The sequence below is a fragment of the Ascidiella aspersa genome, chromosome 5 (assembly GCF_963924565.1).
Source record: "Ascidiella aspersa chromosome 5, kaAscAspe10.2, whole genome shotgun sequence".
In the NCBI taxonomy this organism is placed as follows: domain Eukaryota; kingdom Metazoa; phylum Chordata; class Ascidiacea; order Phlebobranchia; family Ascidiidae; genus Ascidiella; species Ascidiella aspersa.
Window position 1 is genome coordinate 28,140,734 of NC_139451.1, and position 17,904 is coordinate 28,158,637.

At 34.5% G+C, this 17,904-nt stretch overlaps 2 protein-coding genes across 2 annotated transcripts; one reads left to right on the forward strand and one right to left on the reverse strand.

The window, feature by feature from the left end:
* Positions 1–2,094: 2,094 nt before the first annotated feature.
* LOC146145758 (xylulose kinase-like) lies at positions 2,095–10,498 on the reverse strand. Its single transcript, XM_083389626.1, has 14 exons — positions 10,384–10,498; positions 10,102–10,192; positions 9,820–9,962; positions 8,957–9,105; positions 8,446–8,578; positions 7,581–7,681; positions 7,344–7,434; positions 7,118–7,225; positions 6,770–6,900; positions 6,302–6,417; positions 5,246–5,319; positions 4,110–4,265; positions 3,215–3,302; positions 2,095–2,361 (listed from the first exon to the last, which is right to left on the reverse strand). Exons 1-14 carry the CDS (start codon positions 10,420–10,422, stop codon positions 2,222–2,224), a joined length of 1,560 nt encoding a protein of 519 aa, XP_083245752.1. The 5' UTR covers positions 10,423–10,498; the 3' UTR covers positions 2,095–2,221.
* A 1,029-nt stretch (positions 10,499–11,527) lies between these two features.
* Positions 11,528–16,999, forward strand: LOC146145759 (coiled-coil domain-containing protein 166-like). Its single transcript, XM_083389955.1, has 8 exons — positions 11,528–11,697; positions 11,793–11,846; positions 11,986–12,040; positions 12,519–12,663; positions 12,854–12,933; positions 13,737–13,913; positions 14,393–14,505; positions 16,393–16,999. The coding sequence occupies exons 1-8, from the start codon at positions 11,567–11,569 to the stop codon at positions 16,526–16,528; spliced, it is 891 nt and encodes a 296-aa protein (XP_083246081.1). The 5' UTR covers positions 11,528–11,566; the 3' UTR covers positions 16,529–16,999.
* The last annotated feature ends 905 nt before the right edge of the window (positions 17,000–17,904 follow it).

Below are 17,904 nucleotides of genomic sequence, written 5' to 3' on the forward strand. Positions count from 1 at the left end.
CAATACGAAGCGACGAGGGTTAAGGTGCCAAAGCGAAGAGCTTTGAGTGAAAATGGCAGTTTGCATCGAACGGGCAAATTGTTTTTGCCAATTCAGCGGCGGAAAGTATGGAATTTAAAGACGAAAAAAGTTTTAAATTATCTCTGCTGTGCTGTTTTTGTCGTGAAGCGTATAATTTTAAAATGTCTTCTTTTGTTCGTACTAATAAAAATTTAAATTCCCTACTGGCCAATTCTGTCCAATCCCTAAGTTCTGGTATAACTTAAAAACGAAAAAATAAATATTAAGTTACCCTTTCTGTGGTACGGCATAGAAAATTTAAACGTCTATTTCATTTCGAACATTATATATTTTAAACTCCCCACTGTCTATTTCGATTGTTGTGGATCCCTAAATTCAGGTAGACTTTGAAAACAAAAAAATATGTTTTGAATTACCTGCTATGCCGCTTTTCTATAGTATATCATACAAACTTAAAAATGTCTACTTTTATTACGAACATTATAGCCAAGGCATACCACCTACTGTTCTATTCCGCTCAATTTTGTAAATTTCCCATCTTGAATCATTTACGAAAGTTTTAATAAGCTTAAAAATCAATTTTTTGGCAAATGTCTGAAAAGCAAAACTAATTAAATTAAACAAGTTGATTTAACAAATAGTAAATGTCCTGATTTTATTATTTTTCATATTTTTTACATCTAGAGAAAAAGCCAATCAAGTAAGATTGTTTTTGTTATTGACCGTAAAACGCAAATCTTTAAACAACCATAACTGTAATCCAGTTACTCCTTAAATGCATGTTTTAGGATTATAAGTATGTCATAGCTAACATTAGGCTGATAGAACATACCAGACACCAAACAACAACAAAAATAAAATGTAAAGATTTTCAGGATATTCGCTTAGAATTGGTCTTGCCTACTAGAGATGTTTAATATTTTTTTTTTAGTTTAATTATGCTGACTGTGTATGCCCGTAAGCCATGAGATGTGTGGTTGTTCGCATCCGACTGACAGTTAGTAAAACACACCCAACCATGTGTCTGTACGTTGGCTTCATTTACAGCAGTGTTTTTCAACCTTTTTTCTCGGCGACTAAATTACTTAGCGTTAAGTCTATTGGCGATCCAATTCTCTTCATTGAATTTTTGTTAAGTGGAAAAAATATAAAACAAATATGAATGAATTTAATTTAAACTATATGAGCTATGTCTTTGTATTTTTTACGCAGTTTTTTTTTATTTTTAGAAAATACTTTTCAAAACCAATCTCCATACCTAACCAAGTGAACTAAACGGCGACCTGTTGATTGAGAAACACTGAATAACAGCGTCAATTGAAAACAGTTTAGTTAGGTAACTTGCCTTGAAGCCTTCTAATTGAACGTGAACATTGCACAGTATATATACTTACTGTACACTATTAAAAATAATTGTGTATTATGAATGGTTTAGTCCACTATGAAAGTGGCGAGTGCCCCTGCAATTTTTTGTCAACAGACTAAACTTGCATTCTGATTGCATTCCACTGCCTTACCGCCGGAGATATTTTGCGTGGAATGCTTGCCCAAAATTACGCTCATTTTAATCTATAGGAGCTCATCTTTGTATTTTTCACGCAGTTTTGTTAAATTTCAGAAAAGAATTTATAGAACCAATCTCCGAAACCTAACTAAGTGAACCAAACGGCGACCTATTGATTGAGAAAAACTGATTTACAGAAAAGTTTTTAAAATATTTTATAAGTGTATCTTGCTGAAGTGCAAAAGTATATATATTATATATATATATATATATATACCTCGCTACAGGCTCTATTGAATGTGCGCCTTAATCAACTGTTAAACTGGCAAAACTTAGTTATACATTTTTTGCATAGTTTTTGTATAATCGTAGATTGAACATGTTAGCCTTCAAACATTAAAAAATACTTTTGTGGCATTTAAGCTCTTCAAAATACTTCTAAATGTTTATCAGGCACTAAAATTCGTTTCAGTGCGACCTATAACCGGTTTTCACCCTATATCTTGCAATTGAAAAAAGAAACTGAGCCAATTGGTCATCTTGATTTAAAACACATAATTATATTGCACAATTGGAAACAAAATTGAACATTTCATCGTCCTGGAATTGCTTGCACGTAAGAAAATACATTGGATAACATTGCTTCGTATGACATCAGGTCAATAACCATTCAGCAGTTTAGAGAGAAAATAAGCGTCATTGCGTAACGATACTGGACTCCAGTCGACCGTAACGGTCTACGTCATACGTGACGTCATTTGGCGAAGCAGCTAACAAGTAGTTTGGATCCTTTCCGAAAATCGAAGAAAACTTAATCTTGGATCCACCCAAGAGTCCTTAAATATTTGCAGAAAAAAGTTAGTCTTAGTTTGGTGTAAGGGGCATTATTTAACGCAAAACTATCTGTTTGTTTTGCATATGACTAACCATTTTTTTGTTTAGCTTTGCTAAGAGTTAATTTTTTTAAAGTACCGCAGCTATTTCGTCTGCCTAAGTATTGATAAAATACCCATAGCTGTAGTTACAACTGGAGTTTTTTTAGAGGCCATTAGAAATTTAAGATGGCATTTTGGTCCCTCTAACACAAATTAAAAAAGCACTGTGCCCAACAGCATGACTGGCATAGGGACTCGCAATGTTCGGCTCGGTATAAAAGTGGCAAAAAATCGGCAGTAGAGCAGAAACGTAATACCACAGCAGCGATAGAAAATTGAAGATTTAGGTTAAACAATAAACAATTGTGGTTTTCTGTTGAAACGTGTTAATTAAAGATAAATTGATATATCGGTCGCGGTTCACTGATAATATCGGCCGATATTCCTCTCCTACCGATATCGCTTAATTTGGATCGATTTTTTGGCTGATACCTTAAAACAAAGAAGCTTTACCTAAAAAAAAAACTTTTTTTTTTATTTCTATATTAATAATGATCAGGAAATCCAAAATATTGGAAAAAACGTGGCTGGTTTACTAGAAGAGCTAATTGAGAAGGGGGACTGTGACCTGTAACCTGTTGTGTTCATTATTGGCAAGGTATTTAAGTTATACTGAATATAAGTTCTTCCGGTACTTATTTGTTTAATGAAGAAGTACCGGAAGAACTTTTTTTCAGTATATACTGCATGGTAGCAACAGCGTATTTACTTAAGTTGTATTACGACTGCAAGGGTAAAGTTATAGCATACAAACCATGTTTTGCTCGAAAGGCGCATCCCAAACAAGCCGAGTTGGCAGTGTCAAGCGTGTAGACGGGAGCTTGGAACACATCGGACAAAACCTGCAAGAAATTCAGTCATTATGTCAAATATAAATAGAGGTATTCGAAACGTCCTCGGAACAAGGTAGTTATTCTTGAACCTTTAAACGTTTTACGGTGTTCTGTCAGATTTATTGTTAACGTAACCAACCTTTAAGCAACGTTTTAAGAACATGAAGAGCTAAGTCTTTTTTAGTAATGCAAAAGGTCTATTAATTTTCGGAGCGTAACGGTTGTATTAAGAGGTAGTCAGTGAAAACTAATGGATCCGATCCGATACTGAAGTCTTTATCAGTGTACACGTACAGGAATTTATTAAGACACGAAAAGGCTTAAACAAGTGGATTCCTTAATTCGAATGAATCAATACAAAACAATGTTAATAAAACAGAAATAGAATCAGTAAGTTAAACATCATTGCCAAACGCTTACAAGCAACTAACAAAATGAGCTCCTACCGCGACAAGGTAGTAACACCAACTGCCGTAAGGACAACTACAATGTCAAGGCACCATGTGCTCAGTGACCTTTGACCGCAAGTCATAGAATGATTACACAATTAAATAGGTCATAAAGTACTTACATAAAAATGCGATTTAGCAAGCTCACTGTTAATCTTAACAGTCAGAATACCAAAGCCCATACAGAAGGGGATATCATGTTGAACGTTTCGAATATTTCTCTAATCATTTTTAACACCGATGTTTTTAAATATCCGAAACACCTCAATAAAATCCTGGTCACTACCCGATAGAGCAGTGTCGTCAGCAAATAGGTACATTTAATTTATTTGCAATTGATTGTAATGCAAAAAAGCGAATGACAAACCTGAAGTATTTCTGGATTGCTCGAAGCGCCTCCAGTGGCCAGAACGCGAGATTGCGAATTGAGTTTGTATCCAAGTTTTTCGGCGTGATAGCGCTTCGCTAAAAACTGTCCTTCAACCAGACTGCGAATCTCGGTTTTAGCATCGAACGATTCCACCTTGGAACAAAAAAGTGTTTTTCGGCAACTGGTTTGTATTTTAACCTATACTTTAGAGATTGTAGAGCTTTTATCTTAAAAAAAAGGTTATTTATAGTTATGAACCAAGCACTGTAAAAGCAACAAAACTTTAGAAGTCGGCCCACAAGATTTAAAAAACCACAGTATTTTAGTTTAAAGTTATATTTTTAAAGAATAAAAAATGTTTTTTATAAAGGTGGTATCCACATCTATTTCTAAACTCTAAAGCGACTAAAAATATAAGAAAATATCAGACAGGTAAAGCCTTTTCCAGAATAGCAAAAGCCATACAGTTAATTGTGTAATGAAATCACTACAATGTAATGATTTATTAAAAAAAAAAAAATTCAAAAACGGTAAAAGTGTGTAGCAGACGTATGGCTACTTAAAAAAAAACACATAATATAAAGAATTGCATGATGTGTTGCGAAAAAAGGATAGCACATAAACTGTCCTTGTTAATTTTAACGTAAGTGCAAAAATCATATATCTTTTTAGCATTTATGGAAATCATAATAATTAAAGATTGATCGATAGCACTTGCCGATACCCGATTTTTTTACGTTTTTGCCAAACAAAACTGATAACGCTATTTTATATAGCTTAAATATGGTAAAAATTTCAATTAATTAAAATTTTAATTAAATTAACTTGCCACGATGCTAAACAAAAAAAAATTTAAAAAAAAATTGCTTATTTTTCAGGAATAACTATTTCGTATTTTCGTAGTGAAATATCGGTCGAAATATTGGCGAAAATTTACAGAAACCGATACACCAGTAGAAGCGAAATATCGGCAGTTGTTACCAGTAAACTAATTTATCGATCTAACTCTAGTCATATTACCCGGGTAAATTGCTGCGGTTAGCTGCTAGGCAGTTCAACTCAACTATGGGTCGCGGCTTACACGTTGGGAAAAACTCTATTGGACCAAGCAAAAAATGGGAATTAAATATCACCTTATTATCTTTGGCGTCAAATCGAAAATGTCCAACAGCGTCTGGAGTAATTTCTTGAACGTCAAAGTAGATTCCTGTAAAAGCACAAGTTGTTTTATGTAACGTAAATTTGAGGTACCAACCATTATATAAAAACAAAACGGTTATGGTTCGACGTAAAATAGATATCTAAGCCCATACAGAAGTATTTCGTGAACGTTTCGAATAACTCTTAATTCATTTTTCAACATGGTCTGCCTACTGCTGTCCATTCTAGGCTAGGGTATAACAATCCTTTCCTGGAAAATAAACAATTAACCTAAATTGAAACATGAAATAGTAATGACAACTTAAAAGCAACATGTAGGCAATACTTTTGAGTCATGATTTTACCGAAACAAGACGCAAAAGAAGTATCTTCAATATGAAAGTTTTAAATAAATTTCTACGGGCAATTTTTAGGAAGCACTGGGAGTCCGAAATACACTGCTCCATTTGACGCAACGGTCCATAACCATAACCATAATTTGAATATAGATTTATTCGCTAAACTTTCACAGTTAGTATACCTCTGTAAGAAAACAATGCTACAAAGACTAATTTAAAATAACTTGACTTGACTTCGGTAGTTTCGGTAAAAGGACTTAAAAAACGAGAAAATGTCTTTACTTAGACTTAAGTAATTGATTCAAATGACTTGGGTTAAAAGAGTTTTCATCTTTTCTATAAATTTAAGTTATTTGTCTCAAGTTTTGCACCCAAAACGATTAGATTAGATATATACATGTTTTTTTGTTATTTTTTAAGGTTACTGCTCATAATCGGACGAGGTTACCAATTTTTTTAGTTTAACGTTTTATTTTTAAATCGGTGGTTCGACTTGAAGTTAATCTGCTCTAATAATGACTTGACTGGGACTTGACTTGTTATTTTTTCGAAAAGACTTGACTAGGAAGTTATTTTGCAAATGACTTGTCTGTTACATTTATAATTTAAAAATGACTTGTTTACAACACTGAAGACAACCATTAGAAAAGTATACTACAAGTTACAATCAATCCCTTGGTTCTTACTAACCCACGTTGCCTTGATTGGCGCATCTTGTATCCTTTAAAGCGGCGGAAAATTTTTCCCATGATCCATCCGCGTAATTATCCCGGAAGCGTTCGCGCGTCAATGAACCGTTCTTAAAACTTAAAGTAATAAAAAATGGTGTCAAAAGAAGAACAAAACAAGAGACATCATAAAACACTTTATTTGATCGAATAATAAAGCATAACTAAAGACAATAATGATGACAGATAATGTTTTAAACATAGACTAATGTTTAAAAGCATTCGCTAAAGCCTAATGTTGAAAAACCTAAAGACTAATTCTCTTTGCGGACCCTCGAAAAAAATACTGCCCAGTTGGTTCGCGGACCCAAGTTTGGGAACAGCTGATCTATAAGCTATAAAAGGGACAACACGAGCCTATGGTCGACCCAAAGGTTTAGGACTGATAATGATTTCTAAATTAACGATTCATTAAAAGACAATAACTTACCAAAGCAGTGCCATGTAGGCATCGTCATCAACCGGATTCACGAACACATGGCCCTCTAGTGAAGGTTTCGGTTCGTCCAGCCACAACATCAGAGTGTCCGAAGTTCCAAGACTTACCACCACGTCACCATGCTAAGTCGAAAACCACAGCAAGTCTAAGTGAGGGGTCTAGGAATTTTACATTCGACTCTTTCTTTCAAAATTATAAAATTGGCAGACTCTCTGTTGGATGGAACTTTCAGACTTTTATCTAGTCCGAATCGTGTGCTTAACATCAGGAAGTTAAAATAACTATCGGTTACAGATTACACTTAAATTTTAAATACAAAGATAGAAATGTACCTCGTACCTGTAACCTGCATCCTGCTAATGACGCAGGGTTGTCGCCAGTAAACGCAATAACTTTGCAGTTGGGATTGAATCCGTATTTCTTGACAAAATATTCTGAAACGTTTCCCTGTAGAAAGATAGATTTTAGCATAAACTAGGTGTTGGTGTGTTCTGAAGCTCAGTTTAATTTTAGAATTCTTTTAAGCTGATAAATAACAGTAAAATTTTTTTTTATGTTGAATTACCAAAATAGCAGATGATGAAATGGGATTTCCAAGTTTTTCAGACAAATTCTCCGCAAGGCCAGAAAGACACCGTTCAGACCATCCTTTGCTCCTACAAAAAAGGCATCTTTATATCACTAAATTAAATCGTGAATCTACATAAATTAACATGAAATCAATAACAGAAGCTCTATCAAACCTATGAAGAAATTTTAACTTAATGTATTGTTTTGTGTCATGTGAACACTTCAGGTATACCTAATATCTAGCAGGTTCATTCCAGATCCATCGCTGTAATCAATGTTCGCATAACTTCCGAATAACAATGTTGCAGCAAAACTGCTCACCAGGGAAATTCTCTGAAAATAAAGTACTTTTTGAATTTGTTATTGAGCTAAACAAACACCATGTCTGCAGAAGGGAAAGTTTTATTAAATAAACAAGCACAAAATTAGAATGGAAATATTAATTAAAGGGCTCAATTAGAAAATTTTGATGTGTTAAAGCAGGGCCGAAGAATTGGGTTTGGGACTCGGCAGAGTCATTTTTTTTCCTGGAGTCGACTCAGATAAGATATGTAAAACCACCGAAGGCTTGAGTCCGTCGCTCACATTTGCAGTACGAAATTTTGAAACTGATCAAGCCGGAAAACGGCAAATTGTGAAGGTGGAAAAGCATATGGCGGAAAATTTTCCAACCATGTATTTTAGGTGGGTGAAATATTCGACACATCTATGGATTGCTGAATAGACACCCTAATTTAGTTATGTAAATAGGTGAAATAAAGGCTTTAGAGTTGGAGGCAAACTCTAGATTTGACAGAGTTGCACATTTGGCCCAGAGTCAGATTAGGGGTTTCCATTTATTGTACGAGCGTTCAGTGTTATTCACCCTGACGAAGGCAGCTTGCATGGGTGGCCGAACATTGGTTTAGCATTAAAATTACCAGAGGAGCTGTTTTTGATTTATATTACCATGCCTGGTAGCAACAGTTAATATAACAGATTAGGGGTATTTTTAACAACTTCACAGCCCTGGTTTACTGAAATTTGTACAGGAGTGTGGAATTATTTTTAGACATAAAATTAAACTTAGCAAGCCAAAGCATTAACAAGAAGTCTACCTCTGTTTTATCATATGCCTCCTTATCTTGGAGAAAGATCTTCTTTATTTGATTGGCAGTGAATCTCTCATAAGCTCGGGAACCTGTGATGTCTGACAGTTGCTGTGGGCCACCAACATGCTTCTCCAAATTTCTATGGAGATGTAGGACAACAGTCTTTATTAATTGCATTGAGGTATTTAGTTTGACAGTTTATGTTGATGATCTTTTAAATGAAAAACAGTTATGCTTGTCTGGTTTGTTTTTCCTATTTTGTTTATACTATTGACAAAAACTAATAGGGTTTATAATTTAGTTTTGGAAGGTGACACCCTTTCTGTACAACTGAGTTTTTGACTTTTGATTAAGGTACCCAATTAACTGATCTTAGGAACCTTAGAACTAAATTTAACAGATATTCATTAGCTTGATTAAATACAATACAACTGTGCTGTTATAGACAGCTAGATCTTAGTAAAGTTCAATAGGTCATATATAAAAGATATTAGTTTTTCACACATATTTTTTTTACTTGCATTCATCTTTAGTGCTTGAATCCATCCAAATTGGCGAGTTCTTTATAGAGAAGCTATCACCCAGTTGAACATGGAGTGACTTGCTGGCATCCAAACTTTTCAGCAAGCTTTCAGTTCCAGTTTTCCAGTACACGCTACCATGTTGCTAATTACAAACAACGAACAACGTTTGATAAAACTATATTTTATACTTTTGTTTGTTTTGCTTTTTTTAATTTAAATTTATATAAGAAGTCACAAGCTTGTTTGTTACCTTAAAATATACAAATGAAGGTTCAGAAAATATATATCAAAGTAATACTTGGAATTCAACTAACTTTTTATTAGTATGATTCTTTAATTTAATACTATCTTGCAAGTGCCCTTGGCAAAAAATATTATTGTGTTTAGCCCTACTAAACTTGGCTAGTTGATCTGCTACCATTTTTGTTTTTATGTTAAACACCCAAGACTGCAGGCCAATTATTAGGTAAGTCGCTAATGTTGGTATGCTTGTACAATTACTTATTCGAATTAAACAAGTGAATCACCCATTTTAAAAAGTCCTACATATCCAATAGGCAAGGTAAACAACAGAGGCCCACCATAAAAAAAGTATGTTACCGCACATAGGCTAGTTAAATTATTTGTAAAAAACAATTAGGCAAGACAAAAACTGGCAGACAGGCTGCTAACAGTTTTTGCAAGTGTTATTTCGTCTGGGCGAGTGCAAACTTTAATTTAATGCTGTTCCTATGTTGTAAAAGATGTTTATTTGTTGACTGGTGGTAAATCATACATAAAAAAATTATGTAAAAGAGGAAACAAAAAAAACATGATGAATAACTGAAGTCTTGGTCAGTCTAACATTTCATAGTACCTGTCCTGTTCCAGATAGAGCAGCAACTGTGGAGAAATCAAATCCATCGTTTTGCAGCTTAGCAAGGGCAATGTCCAGTGCTTTCACCCACATTATTGTTGGGGCTGTAACTGTCAACTTGTCATCTTGCATGTGCACTCCACCTTTCACAATTAAAAACAAAGTTAAGTCACTTTAACAGTGATTTATACTTTCCATGTTGTACATATTTTAAAAGAAAATATAATTCACGGCTTAAATGTAATATTACAAGAATATTAAAAAAACAGTCAAAAAATGCACCTTTTGTTTTGTATTCAGGTAGGTCAACGTCGAATTGAACACTAACTTCATTTATTGGTTCCAACGTTTCATTTGTGGCAAGAATTTTAACCTGGATTTAGAAATCTGTAAAATTTAAATCTAAACAATGCAGATGACAGTGGAGTGCCAATAACTTCAATATAATATCTGTTTGCAACAGTATAGTTATTGCTAATTTGCAGCAAAAGTATGGACTAATTTTTGCAACCAAAATTCACACTGAATATTTTTAAAAGAAATACATCTTTTATTTGTTATTACCTGTTGTGTGCTAAAGTCGAATCCGAGGTATGTAGACATGATCACTTTGTCTTTTTTTAAAACGCTCGCATTTGGAAAACCTTAAGTGTGACCCATATGATGCATTTGCATTATCACGTGCATTGTGCATTCTGCAAATTCAAATTAGCCTTTAATAATTATATTTAGCGTTTTACTTTTTCAAATTTTCTTTGGAATAAATTTAACATTTTTTTAATGTTTTTCTATTTATTAAGTCATACTTTATAAAAAACATACCATTGCAATTATCTGAAATATAATAATATAAGTTTTTTATTAGAAAAATAATTATGCTCATCCGTTTAATGTTACCATAGATACAGGTTATTCCCCTATTTTAATGACGACGCCACTTTGTTAATAGCTAAGTTCTATTGAAATGATAAGTTTGGTAATAAAAACTAAAAAGAAATATTTATTGACAACCTATTTTTTGACAAGTGTTGTGTTTACTGTTTCCAAACTAACTTGTACTATTAACACGTACTTAAATAAATGTACTACTATTGGCAGTTGACTTAAGTCAATGTTTTAAAATGACTTGACTTTAGTCACTTGGAAAAAAATTACTTGACTTGACTCAAGTATTTCGGACAAATGCCCTGCGATAGAATGAAGTGTTTTCATTGGGCAATGTTTTTTCATATATTTGGGTTAAATATCTTAATTTTTCTTCACAAAACATTTGCATGCTATATGTTGCGTTTTTATTAATTTTTACTTAAGTCAATGTGGGTAATACTAATTTACGGAATAATGAATGGTCGGAACGCTCACTAATTTAAGTGCTACCCCATTAAAACAATTATTAAACCAACACACAATATTTGAGTTAAGGTGGGGGTTAGCGTTTGGGTGAAGGTGGGTCAAGTGTTATTATATTTAATAATAATACTGTGAGCGTTCCGACCATTCATCATTCCGTAAATTAGTGTTACCCAGTCAGTGCTCTAATCCAACCAACTTTGATAGTTTAACGGTAAATTTTTCTGACAGTGACTTGACTTGCTGTAATTATAACTTGACTTGGAATTGTGATTGATTAAAAAAGACATGACCTGGACTTACGGTATTTTACAAATGACTTGACTTGGTTTAACACTGAATATCATTATTAGTCAGCAGAACCCTGTAGAAACATTGAATTTAATTGCTCTTCCGTATGCCTCCCAAGAAAAAGAAGGGTAAAAAGGGGGGCAAGAAAGGGGGAGGAACAGAGGTTGATGCAGCTGAAAAGATTCAGATAGAAGACACCTTGGGGCCATCGGACAGAGAGGTTATATTGCAAAAAGAGTAAGTATACAATGTTTTTACACCTTAAAAAAAGGCTTTGTATTTTTAAAGTGTTATGTTTAACATAATGAACAATGATTTGCATAATTGAACAGGTTAGATGGATTGACCAATGAGCTTGGAAGGTTTAAGAAAGAAGTTGATGAGCTGTATCCTTTATATATATATACAAGTTGATAAAATAATGGGATTTGTTTGTTCTGTACATAAAAGTATTTCAATTTATTTTGAAAGTGGCTAAACTTCAGTTTTTCAAGTTTGATCTTTCTTAATATTGCATTTTATCAGACGAAAAGAAAATGAGTTTCTTCAACAGGAAGCACAACAGACTAGAGTCGAAAGTGTAAGTATAACAGTGTTGTAATGATGTAACTTAATGACTTGACTTGCACCTTTTGCAGTGTTTTGAAATGACTTGACTTAAATCTTTTGAGAAAAATGACTTAACTTGAATCTGATAGACAAAGTGTTTTCATTAATCAATTTTTTTATTTGATTGGGTATATATATATTTAAATTTTGCACAGAAAAGTGTAATTGCTATACGATGATGCATTGATGTTGTTTTTACCTGAGCTATTGCTCATAGTCGGACAAGTTCATTGTTTTTAATGGTTTAATGTTTTATTTTTGTGACAAGGTACTACTTATGACTTGACGGGAACTTGACTTGTTATTTATTCGAAAAGTATTGACTTTGGCTTAAGTTATTTCACAAATGACTTAAGTGGGACTTTAAATTTCTTGTTTACAACCCTAAAGTATAACAGGGTCTGCTTCTTCACAAATTCTTTACATAGATTTTATGTATATTCCATTAGCACGAGTACATGTCCTATATGGCCAAAAAGACCCACAAACGACAAACTGCCATCATATCGCTGAGCGATCAAAACCAAAGAGAACTGGAGAAAATCAACCGTCAAAAGCAGCTAATGCTGGCTGATTATGAAGAGAAAAAATCAGGCAATTCTTTTTTTACAAAACTTTTATTCTGGTAAATATTTACAAAAATAAACCGCGGTGAGGGTAAAATTTCAAAATTAATTTAATAATGAACCTAGCTAAAAATTGTATACATGTGTTGTGATCATATGATAAATAATGTTTTGTATTTCGTCCATGTTCTTGCTAGGTAATCAAAGTTTTATTACAGCCTTAAAGACAAGCCTACTTGAGAAGGAAAATCTTTTGACCAAGGCCAGGAAAGAATATCAAGACCTTGCTGAATACAGAGTAAGTACAACACAATGTTTCTATTGATTTAAATGCAATACTTTTTCACCTATCAGTTAAATTCGTGTTTAAAAAGTGTGTCTAAATATCCGAACTTGGCAAAATGTAACAGCAGCTCGAACCTTGTCTTTCATCCATTGTAATTAGTTTTGAAACGACACTAAAAGTTTGTTCAACTATTCCACTTTCATGCCAGAAAAAATCATAAAAAAAAATGGAAAAAAACACTCTTATGGTGTTATATCCAACTTTTTTATGTACATCACAGGGTCAAAACAACGAAATCTGCTTCGTTAAAAAGCAAATGCCAGTGTTGTAAACAATGCATTTTGAAAAATAACCTAAGTCCAAGTCAAGTTTTTTGCATAAATAACTATTCATGTCCCAGCCAATCATCAGTTGCTCAAGTCAAGTCCCAGTCAAGTCATTATTAATGTAATTCAACTTCAAGTCAAGTCATTGACTTAACAATAAAACGATAAACTAATACAATGAGCAATAACTAAACTAAAAAAAAAAAAACAGTAAAAACGCAAAATACAGCATGAAAATTGTTTTACAAAAGAAATTGATAAATAATTACGAAAATTAAGATAAATCGCCCTAGGTATTAAAAATATTTAATAAACCCAAGTTGACAAAAAATACTTTCGACTTAGCAAGTCAATCCAAGTCATTTTCGTGACAAGACTCAAGTCCAGTCATTTGAAAATAGTGCCTTAAGTGCATTTAAGTCAATTCATTGACTTTAATTATTACAACACTGGTAAATTCTTTAAAAATTTGTTTGTTTTTTTGGACAGGAACTTCGAGAGGAACAACTGAAGCGTATCAAGCAACTGGAACGCGAGGTTCTGCGCATGCGCGGCACTCACTCGGACACGATACAACAGCTCAAGGCCAAGTTCCTTCAGGAGAAGGCCTTGTACACCGAAGACTCGGAAGTCAGGATACAGGATCTGGCACGCGAAGCCAACAAGGTATATCAATATAAAAATCTCTCGGCACCCTGATTGGGAACTGACTTTTGTCAGGAGTGGCAAAATGCATCAATAACTGGACTTGAACTTAAATCACTGTTTTTAAATGAATTTATTTGGATTATTTGGATTAAATCTTTTGGAAAAGGGACTTGACGTGTTCTTAAGCCATTGATTTAAAATACTTTGGTTAAATTAAGTGTTTTTGAACATTTGGTTGTAAAATCGGGCTATTTATCTCAAATGTTGCACGTAAAACGATCGGATTACTGCATGGATGTTTTCTTATTTTTTAGTTGAATGTAGTTCCAAATCGGACAAGTTTATCTATTTTAAAGGTTTATCGTTTTATTTTGATATCATTGATGTAATACTGGCTTGACTGGGTTTTGACTTGGAAAACTGATTACTTGAACTTGGAGTCATTTCAAATGACTTGTTTACAACACTGGGTAAGCGACCATACATATTCTTTACAGAAAGCGGTAAAATGTCTGGGAGAACACGCCGAGAGCATTAAAGTTGAAAACCGAGCTCTCAGGGGCGAGCTGTTGGAATTAATCAACAGAAGCAGGGTTTTAAACCAGCACAGGTAATGCACACTGTAATACATCGCAGACTCGCCCCTCGGTCGATCAATGATGCAAGCTAGGAAAAACAATTAGCCTGTGGTGAGGTTCGAACGCATGACCTCCAACCATGACCTCCGACCATGACCTCCGGCCATGCCTACCTACTGAGCTACACAGGCTCAGAGAGGAGCGGGTCGATAAGCAACCATGACGCCAATGCTCCCTATATTCTGTTAGTACAAGCAATTTCACATTGACATAGGTAACTCACATTTGCGCCAAACATGGACGCTTGTTTTGAAATACCAGCCTTGCTAGTATTTTTGCCTCACGAAGGATGTCCGATAATATCAGATCGCAGACGATACCCGAGGCCGAGTTGTAGTATCGGCACTCGTCCGATACTAGGGTGGTATCGGTGCCGATCTGATACTAAATTAATAGAAGATTTTAGCCATGGTTTGCGATCCAATGCATTTATCCTACACTTTGAAAGGCAAAGTTATCTAAAAACAGTGGCTTAGCACCTAATGGTAACACCAAAGCAAATGTCGTAATTTTGAAAATCCGGTGCGTTCGACACTTGTCAATTCATCTGTCAAAATACCTGAAGTCAAGTGAAATCCATTCGAACTGAACCTGAAAAATCACGCAAGCCTATAAACCTGGTTAATCAAAGTTAGCAAATTGTCCTATTCCTGGCTGTTAATTTTGCTTCTTAATGCAGTTAAAATAGCTGTAATTTGGACACTATAGAATTTATTTGGGGCAAATATCATACATACACGCAATATCATGGCATAGGCTTCCTATTACACTAAACCTATTACACTAAACAACTGAAAATCCTGAGTCAAAATATAACGTTTTACGCCATGCTGGCAATAATGTTTATTTTACCGTTCCGGACCGCCAATGCTTACTTCACTACTGCCCCTTACTTAACTGAACAATTTTAATAGGTTTCAGGTTTCATACTCGAGGAAGGTCATTTGTTTAAAATGACTGATTTTAAGTGAAAGGATTTGTTGCCTCCTTCTGATAACCAAGTATCACACAGAATGTACTTACCTTAGTGGTGTTGTAATTTAACTTCAATGCGTTTGACACTAAAGGCTCGTTTACACTACAGCTGCACTGAGCGGAGCTGAGCTGCACTGGGCATGAAATTATTTTCACTACAGCTGCAGTGAGCTGCGCTGGGCGTACAAATCGCCCCAAAACGTAACGTGTTTCAATAGCTGCACTGGGCTTGAGTTTAGCAAAGCGTGGAAATCGCTCCAAAGCGTATTTTTTTCCAGCTGCACGGAGCGTGAGTTTAGCAAAGCGTAACTTTAAGCTAGCTGCAGCTGCTGCACGGGGCTTGAGTTGAGAAAAGCGTAACTTTAAGCTAGCTGCAGCTGCTGCACGGGGCTTGAGTTTAGCAATGCGTTAAACGCTCGCCACAATAGAATTTAAATGCAAATTACGCTTTGCTCAGCTCAGTGGAGCTGTAGTGTAAACGGGCCTTAAGTCAGGGGTGTCTAACTCAAACTTTTCCAATTTTATATCTTATAACTTCTTCCCGTGCCAAAATTTAGCTTTTTCTAATATTAAAAGCGCTTTTATACAAAAAATAAAAACAGTATAGTGTTATAATATCAGAAGTAATTGTTTGTTGTCGTAATTTCTGGGATTGTTTTGTATTGTGAATAAACAATGACAATATGCTGTATAACAAATTTAGTTTTTTGACAATTGGCTGTTTTTTGGGCTTGCGCGCCATTTTTTATTAGGTCGCGTGCCTCATATTGGACACCCCTGCAGTAAGTCAAGTCATTTGGTAAAATGACTGAGATCAAGTGAAATTCATTCGAACCTGAAACAGAAGTGAACTCAGACGATTAACTTTGTTGTGACTGGTTTAGGAAAGAGTTGGAAGACCAGCGCAAGGAATTGCTGCGAGAGAAGCAATACAGCGAAGACATCCGTAAACTGCGCGGAGAGAGGCAGCAAAAAATCACAAAGAAACTAGAAAGCGCAAACAATGATGTGTTTACTTGAAAAGCCTTCTTCAAAGATAATAACTAAATTTATATTATTAAAGAAGCATTTTCGTTGTTGATGTAAAATATAACGTATAGACACGGATGTTCTAGCACCCAGCTGTTGTCAGTTTTAATTAGGTGTGGTTACATTATAACGTCTACTTTTCCCCATTAGCGTCAAGCAGAAAACATATCTCATTTTGGTAGGCTATGTATTATACAAGTGTACATAAAACGTACGATTTAACACATTACTACTTTATTCGTTGTTAACGGATGTTAAGTATAATTATCTTTAAACTGCTTTTATTTTACCATGAAAATAAAAGGGTCGCTTTCCGAGAGACGACAATTTTTTTTTTGGTGGTTAGCGTTTTTTGGAGAAAACTAACGATTAAACAAATTGCTTCGGTAATCCTTTTAACGGATCTTCGTTAAGCATAATTATCGTTCTTGTATTTTACCATGAAATAAAAAGGTCTGTTTATGTTGTCGTGTGATTTCACCGAGCTAGGACAGAGTTAGTTTTAGTGGTTAGCGTTTTCTAGAGAAGGATAGCATTTAAAACAATCTAGGAGTATTTTTCTTTCGAAAAAATATCTATTTTTCGAACATACGTAGGATTTTCGTAATGTCAATAACAACACATGGGTTAAAAAAATAACATTCTTGTCTAGCCGGATAACCTCAGTAAAACGTTTCTGTTAATTTTGGGCTTTAAAGTACTAAAAACGTTATATTATCATTTATTGGCCGACATTACACAAATAGCCATAATAAGCTAAGCTTGTGCTAAAAACAACCTCAGATTTGTTTGAAACTTTTACAAAATGCTTTCCATTTCTGTATAGAGTTTTATATTAACTGTACGTCTAAAAACAACATCAAGTATAGCCGATACAAAATGGTGGTATCGTGACTCGTTCGATATTAAGGTTGTACCGGTGCCGACCCGATCCAAATTAATGAGGTGGTTCAGCCATGGTTTGTGACATAACGCAGTGATTCTACGCTTACAACTGGTCGTGATGAAATTTCTTCACGCTGAAACCAGTTTTGGCCAACTAAATCTAAATAAAATTACCTTTGAACGTTCCAACTTCGTTTATTTCGCCTATATGAGCATAGTAATAGCGTCACTCGTTATCGGATCGTGATACTTTTTCCCCCAAATACACGGTATCGGATTAAGATTTGAAGTAGAGGACATACCAAACCTTAAGCCAGTGTTTTTCAACCTATAGGGTCGCGAACCAAAACTTGGGTTGTTGTTTGATTTGTGAGGGTCGCCGACCGCAGTGGTTGTAAATAGTTAAACTTATTAAGATTGGTTCTGATCAAAATTTCTCCAACACTTCATAAAATTACAACCATTAAAAGAGGTGACTACAT

Coding starts and splice junctions, on each gene's coding strand:
- LOC146145759 (XM_083389955.1), top strand. CDS start 11,567: ATGCCTCCCAAGAAAAAGAAGGGTAAAAAGGGGGGCAAGAAAGGGGGA. Junction 11,847..11,985: donor AAGAAAGAAGTTGATGAGCT/GTATCCTTTATA, acceptor GCATTTTATCAG/ACGAAAAGAAAATGAGTTTC. Junction 12,664..12,853: donor TTATGAAGAGAAAAAATCAG/GCAATTCTTTTT, acceptor GTTTTATTACAG/CCTTAAAGACAAGCCTACTT.
- LOC146145758 (XM_083389626.1), bottom strand. CDS start 10,422: ATGTCTACATACCTCGGATTCGACTTTAGCACACAACAG. Junction 10,193..10,383: donor TCGACTTTAGCACACAACAG/GTAATAACAAAT, acceptor TTCTAAATCCAG/GTTAAAATTCTTGCCACAAA. Junction 6,418..6,769: donor GCCTACATGGCACTGCTTTG/GTAAGTTATTGT, acceptor TATTACTTTAAG/TTTTAAGAACGGTTCATTGA.